Raw genomic sequence first — 19,708 nt, forward strand, 5'->3', positions numbered from 1 at the left:
CTAAAAACAAACCACGTGCTTTTCGGTAAAACTTGAAAAAAAATATTTTGGGCTCAGAAATAAATTATTATATGCTAGAACTATTTTATTTACTATCGTCAATAAACAGTCACTTCCTATTAACATCTATTATTTTGATAACATTTAATTTTAAGGAAAACTTATTACTCCGAGAGCTTTATACACTTACAGTATGTACTTCATGTTCATTAATTACTGCATTATTATATTAGAGGATTGACCTTTCTACAAACTTGGTCATTTATGAATCATGTTTGTAAATACGAATCAGCTTAGTGGTAAGAATCGGATATATTATAACGAATAAGCATATTAAAAAGATGATATCGTACTTTTTGATAAAATAGGCTAACAGCTTACTGCTGCGGGATGTGGGAATGATTTTACCGCTACAAGCGCTAGTAGTAATTCAGGTTGCTGAAATTTCCAGTTGCATATTGTGTCACAAGAGAATATTTGAAATTATATTCAAGCGATAGGTAAGCAAAAGTATGTGATAAACAATATTTAATAGGTAAGTAGGCTTAGTGTCAATTTGTAGGTACTTTAGAAGTATGTAAAAAAAGATTACGAAGAAAACTGTTCGCTATTCTTCAGACGAAATAGATTAAAAGCCTTTATTTACTAAAACATTAAATTGTTCCTACACTACACATTATGACACTTATGTGTATAAGTGAGCTCAGGCAGTCTTACGGAAGATCGGTGACCTATAAGAATTGTGTTACTGATTTTTTGTAGTATATTATCATCCCTACATTATTATAAATATTGTCATGTTATTCGTGTATTCGAGTTAATCTGAGTTGTAATAAACTCCGTTTCTGAACGAAAACATGACCTAGCAAAATAAGGCCACAACAAAACAAATATCAAAAAAATGTCCGTCTTACTAGAAATATAAGACAAGCCACAAAATTATTTAATTAATAATGTGTGAATGTTCCGTAAAATTTTACTTAGCGATTTTGAAGATTATTTAGCCAGTTCAGCTAAATAAAACGCAAAATGTAAATGTTGCATTTTTTTGGGGTGGTAATGTTATGAATGATTACCACTAATTGTATTTATTCAATGAAAATTATAATGATATCGAAAGTTTAAAATGATGTCCTAAAATGGAACCAAATTATAATTTAAAACCATACAATGGTAAAATATACTAACATTTTTCATTTACTGTTGTTTTACTGAGTAACTGAACGCATCCTTATTAGACCGCCTTTTAAATATTTCAAGACAGCAACACTCAACATTGACAACCCAAAATGCAATCATGGCGCACGGGGCACTGTGTTTTTAGAATGCTGAGAAGTTTTTACGTAAACACTTCGTTATTTTGCATTGTAAACGATTTATGTGTTTTTATAAATTATCTTTGAGTTTTTAAGATTGTAGTGAAGCATACATGTGTGTTCCAAACTTGAAATTTTCACCCATTCGGAATCACGACTCTGTACTACTAGACACTTGCAGGTATAAAAATCATGAGATTCGCTGTTTCAGCAGTCCTAATGTTCGTAACATGATTGTATACAATTGTAAACATGATGAATACGTCAAATTATATGTTTGTTATTCAATTAGCATGGAGCTGTTGTAGTAAATGTGATATATGCGTTTGTTCCAGATAACTTGTTGGTGTCATAATGTCAGAGGCGTACGCCCGAGAGATACTGCGAAGGAATGTTGCGCAAATATGCCAAACAATAGGATGGAATGGTATAAACTCCACTCCACTGGACATTTTGGTGCATGTGCTGGAGAAGTATGTGCGGTCACTTGGGACACAAGCTAATAGATACGCCGAACAATTTAATAGGACTGAACCAAATTTACATGACCTAGGATTAGTATTTCGTGACCTACACATTCATTTACCAGAGTTAACAGAATACACCAGGTGCGTTCCACCAGTGCCTCCGCCTGTGACCTCTGAAAAGTTTCCTAAACCTAAAGAATCTAATTTGAACTTTCTCAAACCTGGCAGTCATGAAGTTGTCACTAGACCTATGCATGTGCATGAGCACTTGCCACCCATGTACCCTGAAAAGGAAAGGGATACACCTGTTGTGGCAGGAACTGTTGAGATCCGTCAAAATGGCATTGATAATGCTGACAATAGTAATGCAACATGTACAAGTCCAGAAATTTCAGTCACCGACAGTCCAGATAAAAACAAGGATATTTTCAAAAGACCCACTGATCCAGTTTCATTACCTAACAGTAAACGGCCAAGGTTACGTTTGGAAGAGGAGGAAAGGACTAGAGAAATCAGTAGTGTGATGATGACTATGTCTGGTTTTCTGTCCCCGGCACGTGAGGGTAAATTGCCTGAGGCACGACCTCCTGCTGTCATGTCTGAAAAGCAGTATGACAAACATAAAGCTAATTCACATCATTCTAATGTAATGAAAGCACCAATATTAGAGAAAAGTGATAAGAAATCTAAGAAGAATAAATTATTGAATGGTAAAGTTATGAAGAGTAAACGAAAAGATAAGAGTCATAAAGGTGAGGGTAGTAAATCTAAGGATAGTAGTAAATTGAATAAGTATCCACCAGGACATCCAATGAAAAACAAAGATGTTCATCCTACACACCATAATCATGTGACCATGCCGGCGCCGAAGGTTTCGACGCCGCCTACAAGATCTGTGATGCCTCCTCCACTGCCAGTGGCAGAGCCATTGAAACCGGTTCCCCAAATCAAACAGGAGCCAGTAGATATACCACCAGTGTTGCCCAAAAATTCCATTATAACGGAGGATGCAATTCCAGTACCAAGAAAAATACCTATATCAAAATCTCCACTTGTTTCTAATTCTATTCCTGTACATAAACCACATCCTTCTACAAATTCCTTCATACCTGAAGTGGAAATAAAGAAGGAAGTTATAGATGAAGAGGAGAAATTGGCTTCTCAACCAGATAGATCAAAAATTAATATATTTAAAAGAATATCGAACAAATCGAAAGAAGATAAAATTACTCCAGAGGTTGTTCATGAAAAGTTACAGTCTGATTCGATGATCTCAAGGTTACAAAATTCTTCACATGGTTATGCACATGAAAGTAGATCCCATGAAACAATTAGAATGAAATCTGAAGAACCTGTTGTGAACAATAATGATAATAGTGCTGTAGATTTGTCTAAAGTTATGAATTTGCGGACTGATGAAGTGATAAACATTGATGATGACTCTATAGATTTGCATGAGGCTTCTAGAGCCCCACCTATGGAACATCGTCCTAGTATATCAATTAATAAATCCTTGCAATTACCTTATCCCAAAGATATAGCTAGTGTCAGTCCAAAAATTAAAAAAGAAAAGAAACACAAGGACAAGAAAGATAAAGCTGCAAAATTAGAAGCGAAATTAAAGAAACAGCAAATAGCATTTGAGCTAGCACAAGCAGAAAAGCAAAGTTTGAAAATGAGTGGTGTTAAGCCACCAAAATCAAGTAGGCCAAAGAATGAATCTAAATTGCCACCAATGCCACCTGGTTTTCCATTTTTCCCTGCAATGACTCCAGGAAGAGGTTTAATGCCTGGCCCTGGACTAATACCTTCTCCTGGATTAATTCCTGGTAGTGAATTTTTAGCAGAGTTTGCCAATAATCCGGCCCTGAGAGGGCTACAGCCCTCGAATTTGCTCACAAACCCATTTGCATTAGGCCCAGGCGGACCAGGTCTTATTCCTGGGACTAGTTTCTTGCCCGGTGGTCTTAACAGTGGTATTCGAAATCCTCTCATCCCTATGGGTAGCTTTCCACACACATCTAGATCTTCCCCCATGAAAATACCTCCAATGCTACGTCGTCGTCCTAGTTTAGAAGTAATACCTGTTGATAATGACGATGATAGAGGCATACATAAGTCTTCATTGATGGGCCGAGAAAAGGACAGGCATGATAAGCACAAATCACAGACCATTCCAAACATTTTACAGAAGCATAAGTCTAAGTCGCATAAAGATCATAAATCGAATTTGTTTAAAATGCCGCCCGTTACGCCCGATATAACTATTGAATTAAATCCTCCTAAAGTGGATTCTACGAGGCATGAACCTCCGCCGAGACAGTCTCCCATCCCTCCCCGTTTGCCGACTCCTGAGCCTATTGTAGATCCGGATCCGGAACCTCAACCGCACCCTGCAAAACCACCATCACCAGAACTTCCACAAGAAAGAGAATTAGAGAATTCAGAAAAGAAAAAGGATAAATCACACAAAAAAGAAAAGAAAGATAAAGATAAAGATGGCATAAAAATTAAAAAGAAAAAGGATAAGAAGGATAAGAACAAAGATAAATCTGAAAAGAAACGAGATAAGGAGGAGAGGCAAGAGTTAAAAGATAAAATTAAGAAAGAAAAGAAAGAGAAGAAGAAGGAAAAGCAAGCGGATGGCTTAGTCCCGAAGCTTACTCTAAAACTGAGCTCATCTAACTCGAATTCACCAATGCCGCCGAGTTCACCCGATATATTTAAATTAAATATCAAACCGGTGCTTAAAAAGGAGGAGGAGGAGGAAGATTCTCCATCAAAAGAAGAATCAGTGTCAAGAGAACACAGTCGCTCTCCTGAGTTAGCGCAGATATCCGCGCTAGTGACGAGGCCGCCTAAACAAAAACATTCTAAACATAACCACATCACAGATATCGAAGGCCACTCGTCGTCTCCGCCGTCCGGCAGCTCGCCACCCAGGAAAAATACTCCAACTTCCTCATCGAAATATAAAAGGATATTAATTAAACCACTTTCCAAGAAAGGCCATGTAGAGCATTTTGACGACGACGTTGCTTCGATTTCGGAGGAACCTGCGCCCACCCCAGCGCCGCCGCCAGCACCCGTCGACAAACCGACCGGACCATTACCTACGCCTTATTACGTGGATGAACACGGAAATAAGATATGGGTATGTCCAGCGTGCGGTCGGCCCGACAACGGCTCGCCGATGATTGGGTGTGACGGCTGCGATGGGTGGTACCACTGGGTGTGCGTCGGTATCACGGAAGAGCCCGGCGCAACAGAGGACTGGTTCTGCAAGTCGTGTCTCGCGAAGCGCGCCGCTATGGCGCTCGCTGGCGTCACTACCGCCGGCAAAAAGAGGGGCCGAAAACCTAAAGGGGAAAAAATTAGAGACTGTCATTGATATGGACCTTTTGTTGTTACTGAGATTAGTGATAATTTTCCGTTCGATAGATACGAGTAAATGGATGAAAGTTGTTAATGGATTAATTGTTGAATGATATCATGAAGAAAAATAATGTTTTTCATCATTTATAATGTTATATCATAGGCTACAATTAAGTATAGATAATAATGAATATTGACATAAAATGTTGAACATAAAATAGTGTAGTTACTTGTAATAATTACCATAATTTTAAATATTTTGTTACGATTTCTCTTTATTTCTCGTTCGCTCGGTTAGATCAAGCTGTAATGCGATGGCGGGCGTGTTATACACTTCTCGCGTGTAAACATAGATGATAATATAAGATTCTTTTTATATTGTACAAAAACTGAATTTACTTAAGAAATTGGTGATGTATAAAGTAAATGTAGTGAATATTTAAATAAACAGAAATAAGGCTGGATGTATTTTCAGCTAATATTTGAATATTTTCATATTATAATTTTAATATAACCCTGTTTTTTTTTTGTTGAAGTTGTTCCTTCAATTTTGTACAGGGCAGACACTGTCACGCACTTTCGAGCCAGGACATTTGTTATCGTTCGGCTAGAATATTTGTTTATCGCGCGAAAGTGCCTGCTCTTCTGCATTCGACTTACTTGGAGGGGAGGCAAATGTAAATTTTTAATTTCAGCCAGTGGCCAATTAAATATATTGGTACTCGAAATGTAGTACGTTATTTTAATCCTTGTACCACGTGCGTTACCTCGCTTTTGTAACATTTTTTCGATCCGATAGCTTAATTGATCCTTCCTATCTTATCCTCTTCCTAGCCTCAAGTTTGGGATCCAGATCTCAGTAGACAAAGAAATAATAGTCAAAGCATTAACACACGTACTCATCGACGAAAACACAGATGTTGGCGCCCACATGGGGCTACTGAGTCATGTCAGTCATTGCACTTCGTCTGTCTATAACCAAAGTACCTCGCAAGCGTATGTCCGGGCGCTAATACTCGGTCACACTATAGTAGGCTACTCATCTCGGGTTCGACTCCCAGGTCGGGCCGAAAACATTTCATGTGTTGCTTTAATATTTCAAAAGTCGTTCAGTAATTACAATTCTAAAATGCCAGCCTCTTTTTACGGAATCTGCAGTGTTACCCATAAAAGAAGAATGTTAGAGATTGCTTCATATTACATAAATACAAGTAACCACACGATCCCAGTGTAGCTTCGAGGAGAAAAGACTAGGTTCAAGTAGTCCTATATATTGGCGGGCTAACAAGACACCAAGTGTCAAACCCTAACTGAAGTATTTAACTATATAAAAACAATGTTATGAGTATGTGGATGACAGACGGCGGAGTAGCGTAGCGTTTCATGAGTAACGTAACGTTTATTGCACGATTTGCACGCCGCGTAACCCGTTCGATTCCTGTACGAAAATATCATTTTTGTTTTTAACACGCTCGCACCTCGAAGAAAGTTATATATATTTTTTTACTTTACAAAGGTATTCAGCTAAATCAATGTTCACGAATACAATAAGCGAAGCTAAATAATTACGAGTACCTAGCAAAAGGACTTGTTAGTAGTTGTGATTACAAATCGACTTGTTAAATACTTATAAGTAGGAACTTAGGTACTTACCTACTGATTCATTCACCTCGAATACTGATTAGGTCCGAGATTAGAAGCGTCTAGGCTATGAATTAATGTAGACAGATCGGCACTATGAAATTATGATGACTTTTCTTAGTTATAACGATGCTTAAGTTATTATTTGATAATTTTATAACTATAATGTAATTTTAGCAGGTAAAAAATTCTTAACCAAAAAGGTTAAAAGGCTCGGGAGAGGCATTGACCTTCATGTTATTGTTTGTCAACTCAAGTCTCTTGTATTTATGTTTCCAGCGCCATCTATTAAAAAAAGCGTACTTTTCATGTCTAGCTTCTAGTTCAAAGTTCGAATTCCATTTGAGTCTGGTTCGTATACTTCGGCTGTGAAATTCATAGACATCAAATTGGTTTTTCATAGCCAACGCCATAGCAATAGGGTGCTAGAAAAATGGTCTTTTTAAACGAATTACTAAGTTTCGGTTTTAAAATAAATAGATTTTTAAACGATTTCTTTGCACTGTAAAAGACTGTTAGTTTCTCTCTATTATTAGTTCTCGACTTTTCAACGCCTTTGCTGGTGTCGGATCACGTGCAGTTTCCCACTACGTCATAAAAGCGAGTGCGTAAACGACCGTCCAGACGTAAAAATATAATTTATCTTTTCCTAATTACCTAACAACTCATATTTTTGCAAGAGGGTGCTGTAAATACTATCTATTGCATGCTAACATGAAAACAAAGAGATTATTTAAATTATTTTATTTTTCTAATTTAATAAATCAACAAGCATGTAGTATAAATTAATTCGTTCATAGTGCAGCTACAATTTTTCATAGAACCCTGAATTGTTGCGAATAGTTATATAAACATGTGGTTTAGAAACATTTTACTATTTCAATTACGACGGGATCATATTGCAAACTTACACAAACTAAGTACTACTACAATTTGCCTAAAACAACCTAACATGTTAATAAACACAGACAAAGTAAACGGCAGCTTCAATTAATTTCAGTTCGAATAAAAAATCTGGATTAACTGGAATTTCTTTATTATACAAAACAGCAATAGTGAAGCAGCTATACAAATGCTAAAAACATTCTGATTCTTAATTTAATGTTAGTGTCTAACCTCTTCACTCCTGTTCGAGTTGATAGTAAATGCTAGTACCAGTTCCAGATATCCAAAACGCTCTGACTACAAGAAACAAATCTAAAGTCAAGTTACACATCAACAGACGTTAACAAAAAAAGAAACCTTTACATCTTAAAGGTAATAAAAATATCTTCACGTAAAACTGACTAATCTCAATCTACACAATGAGAGCTTAATCTTTACTGAGGCTTGCGAGGCGAGGCTGGTGTCTTTACTGATGGTATACTGTCAGGAGGCGGTGTGGTTGGATTTTTCTCCTTGTTCCAATCTTTAAGACCTTCAGGCAAGGATGTGTCTTCATCTAAGGACCCTGTCCCTTCAACAAACTCTTCATAGGTACTCTTTTCAGGGAAAGGTCTCTTTCCAAGAAGTTCAATCATGTCCTCCCTGCTTAATATTTCTTGTTTTAGCAATCTTTCAGCTACTTTGGCGATGTTTTCCTTGTGCTTAGTCAGCAGATCAGTTGTGAACAAATGCGCAGTGTTTATCAGCTCCCTGACTTCTGAATCGATTAGTTCAGCAGTTTTTTCAGAATATGGTTTGTCTATCACCATTTCTCCAGGTTGTGGCATTTCGAACGACACATTGCCGACTTTGGGGTTCATACCGTAGTGGACTATTTGTGCGTAAGCGCTCTGTGTTATCTTTTTAAGATCGTCCTGCGCGCCGGTTGTGATTCTGCCGAAGAAAATCTCTTCACTCACTCTACCTCCGAGGGTCATGCACATTCTGTCGAACAGTTGTTCTTTGCTGTACAGGTATTGTTCTTTAGGAAGATATTGGGCATAGCCGAGACCTTTTCCTCTGGGTATGATGGATACTTTGAGGAGAGGATCCGCGTGCTTCAAGAACCACCCGGCGACTGCGTGGCCGGCCTCGTGGTAGGCGACAATCTTTCTCTCATCAGGTTGGAGGACATTGGACTTCTTCTCCATGCCAGCCACTACTCTCTCAATGGCCTGTTCAAAGTTCTTCATGTTGATGTCGTTTGCTAGCTCTCGAGCGGCGATAAGAGCAGCTTCATTGCAGACGTTCGCAATGTCAGCGCCCGTAAAACCTGGAAGAAGATTGAGAACACTTGCAGTTTAGAATGAAGCTTATTAGTAAAAAGGTTAATTGAATTAGGGAACAAATCCAGATTACAGTTCTGGTAATCATTTCGGTATTTATAGAATGTTTAGACCCTACTTAATTTGTATATCATATCAGTTATGTAATTCTATGATCTCGCATGTATGTATACTATGATAACATATGAAAAAAATGTGTTTGTCAGGTCCACCCAGTGCTAAAGGTAGGAGAGAAATTTTGTTAAATGACATGAAGGTAGCAAAAAATAAAACAATAATAATGAATAAGTACCTGGTGTGAGAGCAGCCATCTTTCTAGCCAGAGCTTCTTTGTTCAATGTTGTCTTTAAAGGAGTCAAATGCACTTTGAAGATAGATGCTCTGCCCTTAATGTCTGGAGCAGGGACAAATATTTGCCTATCAAATCTACCTGGTCGCAGAAGGGCTTTGTCCAAAATATCAACTCTGTTTGTGGCTGCCAACACAACAACATTAGTTGTAGTGTTAAAGCCATCCATTTCAACAAGAAGTTGATTCAATGTGTTCTCTTGTTCTGAGTGACCCCCAAAGCTGCGTCCACCTCTTTTCCTACCAACAGCATCAATCTCATCAATGAAGAGGATGCAGGGTGCATGTTTACGGGCCATAGAGAACATGTCTCGAACTCTAGAGGGACCAACACCCACAAACATCTCCAAAAACTCAGATCCGGAAACGGTGATGAATGGTACATTTGCTTCTCCTGCTGTAGCTTTGGCCAGTAAGGTTTTACCAGTACCTGGCGGACCAGTGAGCAGAGCTCCTTTCGGAATTTTCGCTCCCAAGTCAATGTACTGCTGGGGATTTTTCAAGAAGTTAACAAACTCCATGATCTCTATTTTGGCTTCTTCACACCCAGCGACATCTTGGAACTTGACACCAATATCAGTGGGGTTAATCAGCTTTGCTGTAGACTCCATGACACCACCAAAGAGTCCACCACCTCTCCTTCCTCCTCGGCCCATCATGTCAGCTGACCTTCTCATCATATAGATTAGGAATCCTATGATAAGTAAGGTTGGCAGCATACCAGTCAAACTTGATGCCTCTACTTCGGTTTTATAAATTACCGGTATGAAATTGGGTGGGTCAACACTTCTTTCAATCTGTGCATTCTCAAGGTTTCTTTCAAATGAGTCTACACTGCCGATAGCAAACCAAATGACCTTTCCTTCCAGCGCTGATCCTGGTTGTAACCTCACTCTTACCCATTTCTTGTTGATGACTTCTAATTTTTCCACTGCACCCTTACTTAAATACAAGTTGACGAAATCTCGCCAGCTAATTTCCTTGTAGCGCAGTTCGAAGTACACGAGTGATGCTAGTACTCCAACAACTCCCATGGCACCAAACAGCATCCATTTCTCTCTATCCTGACCTTCGTAGCCACTGCGATTGCTACCGCTGCTGCCCGAATTTCCAGAGAACATGTTCATGTTCCATTTGTCCTGTGACGAATTGTTTGGTTTTGACGATGCTGATGAGCCTTTCGAAGGTGCAGGCGTCCCATCTTTGTCGGCAGTTTTGGACTGTTTCTGACTAGCACTCGGCTGAAAGTACTTCTCGAAACCCTTTGGCGGCTTCTTGCAAAATTCGAACCATTGGTTCAACACAGAATCTAGAGCGGGGACACCGGGGACTGGCTGGATTTTCTGATTGTTATATTGAAACTTTCGTAACTGGGAGTGAGTTAATCTTATGCCTTTCCACATTGTGGACTGTTTTACTGCTATCTATTTACAAGGATCAATATTTTTATAATTATTGCACAATTCAGTTTGAAATGGGATCACAAAATACTATCGAGAAATATCGTGACAAACATGGTTATAAAGTCTGTCAAAATCTAAATTGTCACTTGTCAATGAAGTAAGAAAGACCCCGTTAGAAGATAATATATTGGAAACTGTTAAAAGCTTAAAATTATAGAAAACATTGAGCTAATTTGTACTATTTTTATTTAAAACATGACACCAACTTGTAATGAAATAGGCCTACTATAGAATGATGATATTTTAAAATTTACTGTATTTTATATTTTTTAAATCATCTTGACAAGTGATAAGCAAGAACAATTAATGCAGAATAGAACAACAATTTCGTTCAAAAATAACTGATTCAAAATAGTTTTTAAATAAAAAACCCCTAACAAAATGACCAGTAAAACACTATTGCACAATAATTATCACAATTTTGTAAATGGGGCTGCATGACCCAAAATAAATATTTTAATCAATTGAGAACTGCTACCAACTGAAGAACATCTGTTTTGTTTTCGGACGAAAAATCAGACATTTTCATTTCATAGGTAAATAAATGAGATTTACGAATGTGTATACATTTCATCATAACGACCGTTTGCTCACTCTCAAGTGCATAAGATTTCCGTTTTAATATTCCTTATAGTGATTACTAGGTATACGTTTTAGCTGTGTTGGATAACAAGTAAAGTGAACAAAGTTATGGATCAAGAGAGACCAGAAAGCAGTTCGAATCACGGAAAGAGGACACGACCTTTGCTACTTCAGCCAAGTCCGAAGATCGCTAGATTATCAGCTTACGCGAGCTCCACGTCTAGTGGTGTGCTAAAGAACTCCAAAAAGTTTGGTCCTCATTCTCCTAAGAGGGCGAAAGTTTCGTATGACAAGAGTGATGTGCCAGCACCTGGTACTCCAGTTCCGTATAAGCTGGTGCGTAAGGCAGGTCCTTACTTACTGGGCCCTAAACTCGGCCCAAGCCCTGTGAAGAGTATAGTCCAGTGTCTGGCCAGGAAAGAAAGAACGGATGAATTCTACCAGGTAAAGTTGTACAAAAATTTATACATTTCTAAATCATTATTGTTATTATTCTGATCTTTTATGAAGGTAACAGGAAAATGTTGACTGATTCTTAGTAGATCCTTGATCAGTGATTATGCCAGTTGCTTGGTAATAAAAATCTAATGTTTTATAAATTTTAAAGAACTAGATGTTTTTGATCTTTCTTTATTGCTCTTTGGACTTTTTTATTTATTGATGTCATGTATGTATTCTTCTTGACCCAGAAACTAAAAAGAACAGTATTTCGAGACTTATGTTTTAGGAAAAATAAAGGATGGTATGTTCGGAGTGATCATTGTTAGACTAAAATGCCGAGCAAACCATTCAATCCTGCATTGTTGTGTTAACTTAACTGCATAGACTACTTTAGATGAAATAAGTATCTGGGCTTTAAAGTTAATTATAAAGTTACCAATATAAACTTTCAATATCAAAAAGTATAATTTTATTATTGTGTAATTCTGTTAAAAATAGCTTGATTATGCAATATTCAAACTTTTTACAAATATATTTCCTATGTTTGTGCAATAGTCTTGTAATATTTATATTTGAACTAACTACAGGTTTTTTTAATTTGCATAGTTTTGTACATTTTGCATAAATTAAATCTTAAGTTACTATATGTAAATTAAAAAATAGAAATATTGTAACTATGTCTGCTGAATACAATAAGTTACTCTTGCTCATAAAATTGGCTGTAACGGGTAATACAAGATTACCTTAAGAAGTTTTTATTTAGGAAGTCTTTAAAAAAGGTCAAATACCAGTTTTTTTTCGTGCTTTTAATGATGTATAATTTGGTTAGTATGTTTGGATGGATTTTTTCATCATTTTTTTTAATATATTCTCAAATCTGATACCTTTTTATTGAAAATTATAATATTGTGAAATAAAGGATGTTAAACAAGTTAGTTCTTGCAGCCATTAGTTGGCTTTATACATATTGAAGAACCCATGTCAATAAAAAAAAGTCAACTCTACTTATATTATTATGCTTTGTTATTTAGTAGATCATTTTATTGCTTAACAGTGATATTTACTAGATATACATTAATAAATTTGATTTGTTTCTAGGTGAAGATCTTGACATTAAAAAATGATGGTCAACCGGAAACCCAAGATGATAGACAAGGCAAGATGCTGTTGCATACAGAGTATTCTCTTTTGTCCCTCTTGAAAGACCAGGATGGAGTTATACATCACCATGGATTGTTTAAGGTAAAACATACATAAAAAAAACTCATAATCACATTTACTTTTCATAAGTGGAACTAATAGAGTTTCTTGCTTGTTCTTTTCCATAGATATAAAATTGAGAATCCTTGCTGTTTTTAAAGCTCTAATTGTAGATTTTCTAGTTTCTTTTTGTTACTGAACTAGACTGCAGTGATAGCCAACCTCAAGACGCCTCATGCACACACAAGTTCAAACCTTTATATGTGGTCCATGAATGCTTCTGCTTGTGAGCCTGGGTGTCTTTGTGCACGTGATTTCTACCCACCGCGAGAAATGATCAAAATTTCATAGTGCTGGTGTAGTTTACTTCATATAATTGCAATTTACAGGATCATGCATTAGAAGAGGTCCCAAACCCCAATGGCAGTGGCTTCATCTATACGGGACGCGTCCGTCAGCGCCTCTTTCTAGTCCTCGACTGCGTCAGCTCCCACCAGTTCAGCGAGAAGGGATCAGAGCTTGTTAACTTACAGCAGTATGTGACTAAAGTGAAGAAGGTTCCGGAGAAAGAGGCGATACTTATATTTTATGATATCGTGAGGGTAGTCGCGAATCTTCATAAGGTGAGCTTTTTATTCAGGCATTTTGTGGTAGTGTCTCATGACAAGAACAAGTACACATAAATGTTTTAATAATTATACAGAGTATCATATATTTTACCTTTTCAATCCTAACCAAACAGACAACCGAATTTCGGCTATAGTTTTCTGCAATCCAGGCGAAGCCACAGTCAGCCAACATTTAATAAAAGATAATGATATAAATAAGAAGAACAGATTAGATATTCATGTAAATATTGACATTCTTACGAAATACAGAGAGATTATTACAAGAGAGATAAGCATCTGATATTCTGATAACAGAATACTTGGTTTTTTACGTCATTTTTTTATAATATTATGAATATAAAGACCATAAACAGATACTAAAACAATATAAATGGCAAATTACTATAAAAATAAATAAATATGTTAAAAATAAATAATAAATAAGTAAACAAAAAGCTCAATTTACTATTAATTAAAACTATACAGCCATATTTCAGATTATTCTGAATTGATAATAAAATTGATGTACACGAAAAAATCAAAGCTTTTTTTAAGTTTATCCGAGTTAAAATACCTAACACATGGATAGTCAACAGCAAAAGTCAGCACATTAACCCTACATTGTTGTCTTAAATTACAGAGAAATATAGTGCATAGAGACTTGAAGCTCGGGAACATCGTGTTAAACCAGCGGACTGGACGCGTCACCATCACCAACTTCTGTCTCGGCACTCATCTAGGTAGCGACCGAGATTTGCTCAAAGATCAGAGAGGTATATATTACACAATTATATATAATAGTTTAAAATAAATTCGTTTTCCTTTAAGCTATAATAAAATATAATTAAGCATTGCAAAGTGATAGTCTCACCCTCTAGCACTAGTACTATATGAACCAACTAAATCCTACATATACTTTACCAAGGCACATTGAACCGATGAATTCATATTGACCAGTCTTCTTTAAAAGAAATGTAGGGGACTACTCACACTTTTTGAATTGTGATATTGTGTGATGATCGTGCTCATCACACAATCATTTTTCTTGAGTGGAAATCGAACCCATGACCTCAGATATAGCGGTCAGGGTCACTAACCACTAGACCAACAGGCCAGTCAGTCTTCTGTTTATTAGTTCTTTTTTGGTTTTCAACAAATTACCTTACTCTCAACAGGTTCACCAGCCTACATATCTCCTGACGTGTTGATGTGCAAGCCGTACTTGGGCAAGCCCTCAGACATGTGGGCTCTCGGTGTTGTTCTCTACACCATGCTGTACGGACAGTTCCCCTTCTGCGACACCAGTCTCGCTCAGCTCTTCAGCAGGATACAAGCTGCCAACTATAATATACCACCGTGAGTTTGAGCTTTTCCAAATTGTATACATCATTTTTGAAAATTCCGACTTAAATTTTAACGGTTTATGAGGTACAGGCTGGTGGTAGGTGGACGAAGACGCAGACGCATTTTCCCCATAAGTTATTTAACCCTAAAATCATAAGACGACAGAAAATTGTATGCGTCTTGTTCGAGGCCAGCCTATCTGTTAATTTTGTGTTGCTACCCCTTGAAAGGATTGCCATTATCTCGTTTTTGTTTTTATTTCAGTGATGGCAATTCGGTACAGGTGTCAGATAATACCGTGTTTCTGATACAAAGGTTGCTTGTAAAAGACCCTAAGCATAGACTGGTGGCCGATGAGGTAAGATATTCTTGATAAAACATGATTTTTCAAAGTTATAATTAAGATTTTAAGTAACCTGAAACATAATAACCTGAAATCTTCAAAATCATCGACCGAAAATAAAGTTACCTAAGTTAAGAATTCAAACTCAAAAACATTTTTATTGTACTAAAAATATACTTAACAAAAGCTATATCTACACATGAACGCATAAACTAACACCTTCACTATGAACCAATAGATGTCGCTTACACCAACGTTTCCACAGGTACTAGACCAGCTGTCCAGTATAATAGCAAGCTACGTGACCGTGCCCAATCCACCTGAAGACCTCCAAGTGGTTCCTGATATCCCTCTAGACGAAGAAAATAAAGAGAAGCCGGCGGCCAGTGGAACGCCGGTGCAATCTCCAGAAGTCGATAGAAAACCGTTCTTGCATATACCTGAGAGCAATAGTGAAAGAACTCCTAATTCTGCGGTGAGAAACTTGCATTTTTCTTCTCAGTTGTAGTTTTTTTTAGTCTTTGTTTTACGACTCCCAAATTAAGTAATTTAATTCTCGTGTCGCGGGGTATTTATAAAGATTCAAGTCTCATGCACATAGACACACAGACTCAGACCAAGTGTAGCGTAGTGGGTTTGGCTTGGTGACCTCAACTACTCGGTTATACATGCAGTCAAAATAGTGTCCTATTAATCCGATTTAAGAATTTACTAAAGATTTAGGCAACTTAAACCTTGTATATGAGTGGTTCACAAACTTACGGTTTTTAAGTTTGTGAACCACTAAAATACAAGGCTCTACACAAGGATGCAAGGATCCACCAGTAGTGCCATACCTTAATACTTAGGTATTATTGCAGACTTTTTTGTTTTCGAGAAGTATATTATTTTAATATATTTCTGAATGTTAAATGTTTCAATACTATCTACATGTTCAATTGAAACACTACCTTTCGTTACTGCTTGAAATATGAGGAAACATACCTAATTAATGTCCATAAATTACAGGAGGAAGTAGGCGTATTCTGCGTTCCCCTACCAGAGTTCATCGCATTAAACTTCCCCTCACCGATGCGGGGCCAACAAAACGGTATCCTCATCCAGCCGACACAGTCCGTCGAACCATCCGCGATAACCTCACCTAACCAGCAATCACAACGACAGATCACCGTCCAAAGAATCGGGAGGGATGCTAGACCGCTACAAGCCAGCGAGATAACCAGGTACCAACATATGTTTGCCCCCAGCCAGGCCCACCAAAGGCAGGAGCCACCGCCTCGCAGATCAGACGTACCCAACTTCGTACCAGACAGGCAGGAACGACCAGAAAACTCCAGGCTTCGGAACCTTGCTCAACGTATACCAAGGCTTAACCCTATAGCAACTACTTCAGGGCAAAATGGAGATTTCCGAGTCATACAATGGTCTGAACAGAGGACTAGAGCATTTGATAATGATTACGTCCTAAGACTACCAGTTCTAGACTTATCTAGGGTCAACGGACCTAGGATTATGAACCCAGCTCCTGTACATTCTATTAACAGTGAGGCTGTTGTTAATAATCCTAGACCGGCGTCTCATGTAGAACACGCTGATGTGGATTAGGTCTTGAATGTACAGTGGACTATATCAGTGTAGCTAAGCGAAAATCGTCTTTATATCCTTGAGTTTAAGTAGTCAAAACTGTTGCAACTGAAATAGTTCTCTGGTACAATGAGCTCTTCAAACAGGACTACTGCCATTGTGTAAGCGAGACGCCGTCAGATTTGTATTGTTGTCCCGCTTTCACTTTGAAGACACAATAGTCACATTTAAGAACTCATGGTTTTCTGAATAACGACGAATTGTGCAAAATGTTTAATGTCGATGGGAATTTTAATACGCATTTCTAGTATTAGTTTTTAATGTTTATACAATATCGGTAGGTTGAGATTTTAGATTTGATTACTAAAATGGGATTAAAAATGTTATATACCAGAACTGCCGTACTTTATATCGAAAAAGAAAAAGAAAAATGATGAAATTGCATTTAAGTTTTATACAACGAATCTTAGATGATGAATAACGATTTCATACACACATACAAATATTACCATTTTAGTAATTTTAATTCTAAAGTCTCTTAGTGAACTAGGTTTCCAAATATTTTTACGTGTATAATGAATAGTTTTAAATAGTAACAAATTGATCGCGGGAATTGTCTATAATATAATTTTAATGTAATATTTTTTAAGTCTGATCTGTAAATCCGTACTGTGTTAGGCTCTAAGTACTTTAAATTCTTGGGTACTTACCACCTCTTTCAAAAGCAAGACTGTGAGGTGTGAGAATGAGATGTGGCTATATGCTATATGCGTTGTCTCGCTTCTACAACTGAAATAGTTTTACTTAGAAGGATGGTGGTAAGTTGCCTGAGCGATATGCTTGCAAAGAAGGTTAACGTTTTTGATCCCTGCGTGTATTTTGACCTCCGCTCCGCGTTTTTATAAGTTTTGAGCAAATTAATGCCTCATGATTCATTAGAGACTTAGGTCGCCAGGCGTCGGATTCTTGCGTTCTATATTCGACGGGCCAGTTGGTCTAGTGGTTAGTGACCCTGACTGCTATACCGGAGGTCGTGGGTTCGATTCCCGCCCAGGACATATTATTATGTTGTGTGATGAGCATGATCATTTGTTCTGGCGTCTGGGTGTAATTTATCTATGATATGTATGTATTTAGAAATATATAAGTAAGTTTATCAGTTGTCTGGTTACCATAACACAAGCTCTGCTTAGCTTGGGATCAGATGACCGTGTGAGTTGTCCCAGGATATATTATATATTATTATATTTATTATCTATGTACGAAAGAAAGTAACAAAGCCTCTTTTAACTAAGACCAAAGGCATCGTGTCCTATTTAAGCAAAACATTCTTGAAATTAACGATCATTTAGTAGTCATACGAAAAACAGACTAAAATTATAAAAACAGATTTAGGTACATACTACCAGGTTTGACGATTTACTACTAAACAATGTATTTTTAGCGAACGCCTGTCGACGCTAAGACTCGATGCAGGCCTAGGAGATCGCAGCGGTTGCATTCGAAAATAGACTTTATGACTAAGTTTAGAATGTTCATAATTGATTGAAAAATGGTAATTCCCATGGTATTCAACCAATTAAACACTTTATACCGTTCATATTAAAGTTTGTTCTCGAGTGACATGAAAAATGCCTTTTAGACTCAGTGCGCAAATGTTCATCTGAATATGACAACTATAATTCTTGTGCGTTCTCGATGATATTTTTTTATGAAACAGTCATGAACTTTAAGTGGATAGGTTTAAAGTCTATTTTCGATTGTCACCAAAGCATGCAAGCCGAACATTAATAGATATATTTTTTGACACTATCGTTCGGGTATTCGATTTTACTTATTTTTAAGTAGTTATTTTTAACACTGCAAACAATGCAATTATTTTATTTTTTTATAAATAATGTAATCATCGATCTATTACTTAATGTTTATCGTCCATATTGATTTTGTGATTGTCGTGTAAAATTGTTATTATTTTCATATTTGGATATGTAAGGAAAGTGATAATAGTGCCAACTTGTAGTTAGATATTTAAATTGGAACTACCAATTATAAAGGGTATTTCTAGCTCGTTAGAGTTAGATTTGTATGCTAAACATCCTGCAAAGTGTGAACAATATTGAGTATTATCAAATAAGTAGGTACTTAACAACATTTGCCAATGACACTTCAATTTTATGCATGTTCTTTAATTAGTACGAAAACTAACTCAAAATTCTGACTGATCTATGGTTAAAGAAATCTTTTGCGTACTATATCTGCTATACACATTGAATACTAGAAGTAATTTTTTGATATTATCTGAACTTTTTTGAGCTAGAAAGAATTTTCTCATCGAGGGACTTAATATTGACCTTTGATTTTTTTTTAATATTGGGAGCAAAGACCTATGTAATTAAAGTTTAATATTTTTTTATTCGTCTTCATTAAGCTGTGCTCATAATTGTACAATCGTATTACAATCACCATATAATTATAAGTAAATGCTTAAGTATGACTAAAATGCTATAGAAATAAATAATGTATAAATGTTTGGTATGTGTTTTGCCGGCAATACACGCTACGAAACATTTTGAGTCTTATAATCTTTAAAATAAAACCCTTTTTACCGTTCTTATCGTAGATTGAATTATGTGTATTTTTCAGTTTTTTTGAAATATCATTAATAATTAAAGTTAATGCTGTATCATATAATATCTTGCAACCAACTAGCTTAACCAGCCTTCCTGAATTGATCAGACATTTGATCAAAAAGGTATATTTTGTATAGCGATGTACGGTGTTTCAGA

The 19,708-nt window shown here is 36.7% G+C and overlaps 3 protein-coding genes across 4 annotated transcripts; 2 read left to right on the forward strand and 1 right to left on the reverse strand.

The window, feature by feature from the left end:
- The first annotated feature begins 1,269 nt into the window (after positions 1–1,269).
- On the forward strand, positions 1,270–5,890 carry LOC113499289 (transcription initiation factor TFIID subunit 3). 2 transcript variants are annotated; one of them, XM_026879711.1, is made up of 2 exons: positions 1,270–1,537; positions 1,652–5,890. In XM_026879711.1, exon 2 carries the CDS (start codon positions 1,671–1,673, stop codon positions 5,172–5,174), a length of 3,504 nt encoding a protein of 1,167 aa, XP_026735512.1. In that variant the 5' UTR covers positions 1,270–1,537; positions 1,652–1,670; the 3' UTR covers positions 5,175–5,890. The 2 variants fall into 2 exon arrangements, with proteins under 2 accessions (XP_026735512.1, XP_026735511.1); XM_026879710.1 differs by having other exon boundaries at positions 1,271–1,497.
- Positions 5,891–7,818: 1,928 nt separating this feature from the next.
- LOC113499196 (AFG3-like protein 2) lies at positions 7,819–11,111 on the reverse strand. Its single transcript, XM_026879570.1, has 2 exons — positions 9,302–11,111; positions 7,819–8,996 (listed from the first exon to the last, which is right to left on the reverse strand). Exons 1-2 carry the CDS (start codon positions 10,758–10,760, stop codon positions 8,119–8,121), a joined length of 2,337 nt encoding a protein of 778 aa, XP_026735371.1. The 5' UTR covers positions 10,761–11,111; the 3' UTR covers positions 7,819–8,118.
- Positions 11,112–11,289: 178 nt separating this feature from the next.
- LOC113499197 (serine/threonine-protein kinase 40-like) lies at positions 11,290–17,982 on the forward strand. The gene is made up of 8 exons (XM_026879571.1): positions 11,290–11,846; positions 12,942–13,085; positions 13,433–13,666; positions 14,292–14,424; positions 14,827–15,007; positions 15,260–15,353; positions 15,604–15,813; positions 16,347–17,982. Exons 1-8 carry the CDS (start codon positions 11,511–11,513, stop codon positions 16,941–16,943), a joined length of 1,929 nt encoding a protein of 642 aa, XP_026735372.1. The 5' UTR covers positions 11,290–11,510; the 3' UTR covers positions 16,944–17,982.
- The last annotated feature ends 1,726 nt before the right edge of the window (positions 17,983–19,708 follow it).

This window comes from Trichoplusia ni, chromosome 12 (genome assembly GCF_003590095.1).
Source record: "Trichoplusia ni isolate ovarian cell line Hi5 chromosome 12, tn1, whole genome shotgun sequence".
Classification (NCBI taxonomy): domain Eukaryota; kingdom Metazoa; phylum Arthropoda; class Insecta; order Lepidoptera; family Noctuidae; genus Trichoplusia; species Trichoplusia ni.

What these genes read in the sequence shown, in the direction of transcription:
- LOC113499196 (XM_026879570.1), bottom strand. Translation starts at nt 10,760, where the DNA reads ATGTGGAAAGGCATAAGATTAACTCACTCCCAGTTACGAAAGTTTCAA. An exon ending in GATGGCTGCTCTCACACCAG is followed by an intron (nt 8,997 to 9,301) that starts GTACTTATTCAT and finishes ATCTTCTTCCAG; the next exon opens with GTTTTACGGGCGCTGACATT.
- LOC113499197 (XM_026879571.1), top strand. Translation starts at nt 11,511, where the DNA reads ATGGATCAAGAGAGACCAGAAAGCAGTTCGAATCACGGAAAGAGGACA. An exon ending in ATAGACTGGTGGCCGATGAG is followed by an intron (nt 15,354 to 15,603) that starts GTAAGATATTCT and finishes ACGTTTCCACAG; the next exon opens with GTACTAGACCAGCTGTCCAG. An exon ending in AAAGAACTCCTAATTCTGCG is followed by an intron (nt 15,814 to 16,346) that starts GTGAGAAACTTG and finishes CATAAATTACAG; the next exon opens with GAGGAAGTAGGCGTATTCTG.
- LOC113499289 (XM_026879711.1), top strand. Translation starts at nt 1,671, where the DNA reads ATGTCAGAGGCGTACGCCCGAGAGATACTGCGAAGGAATGTTGCGCAA.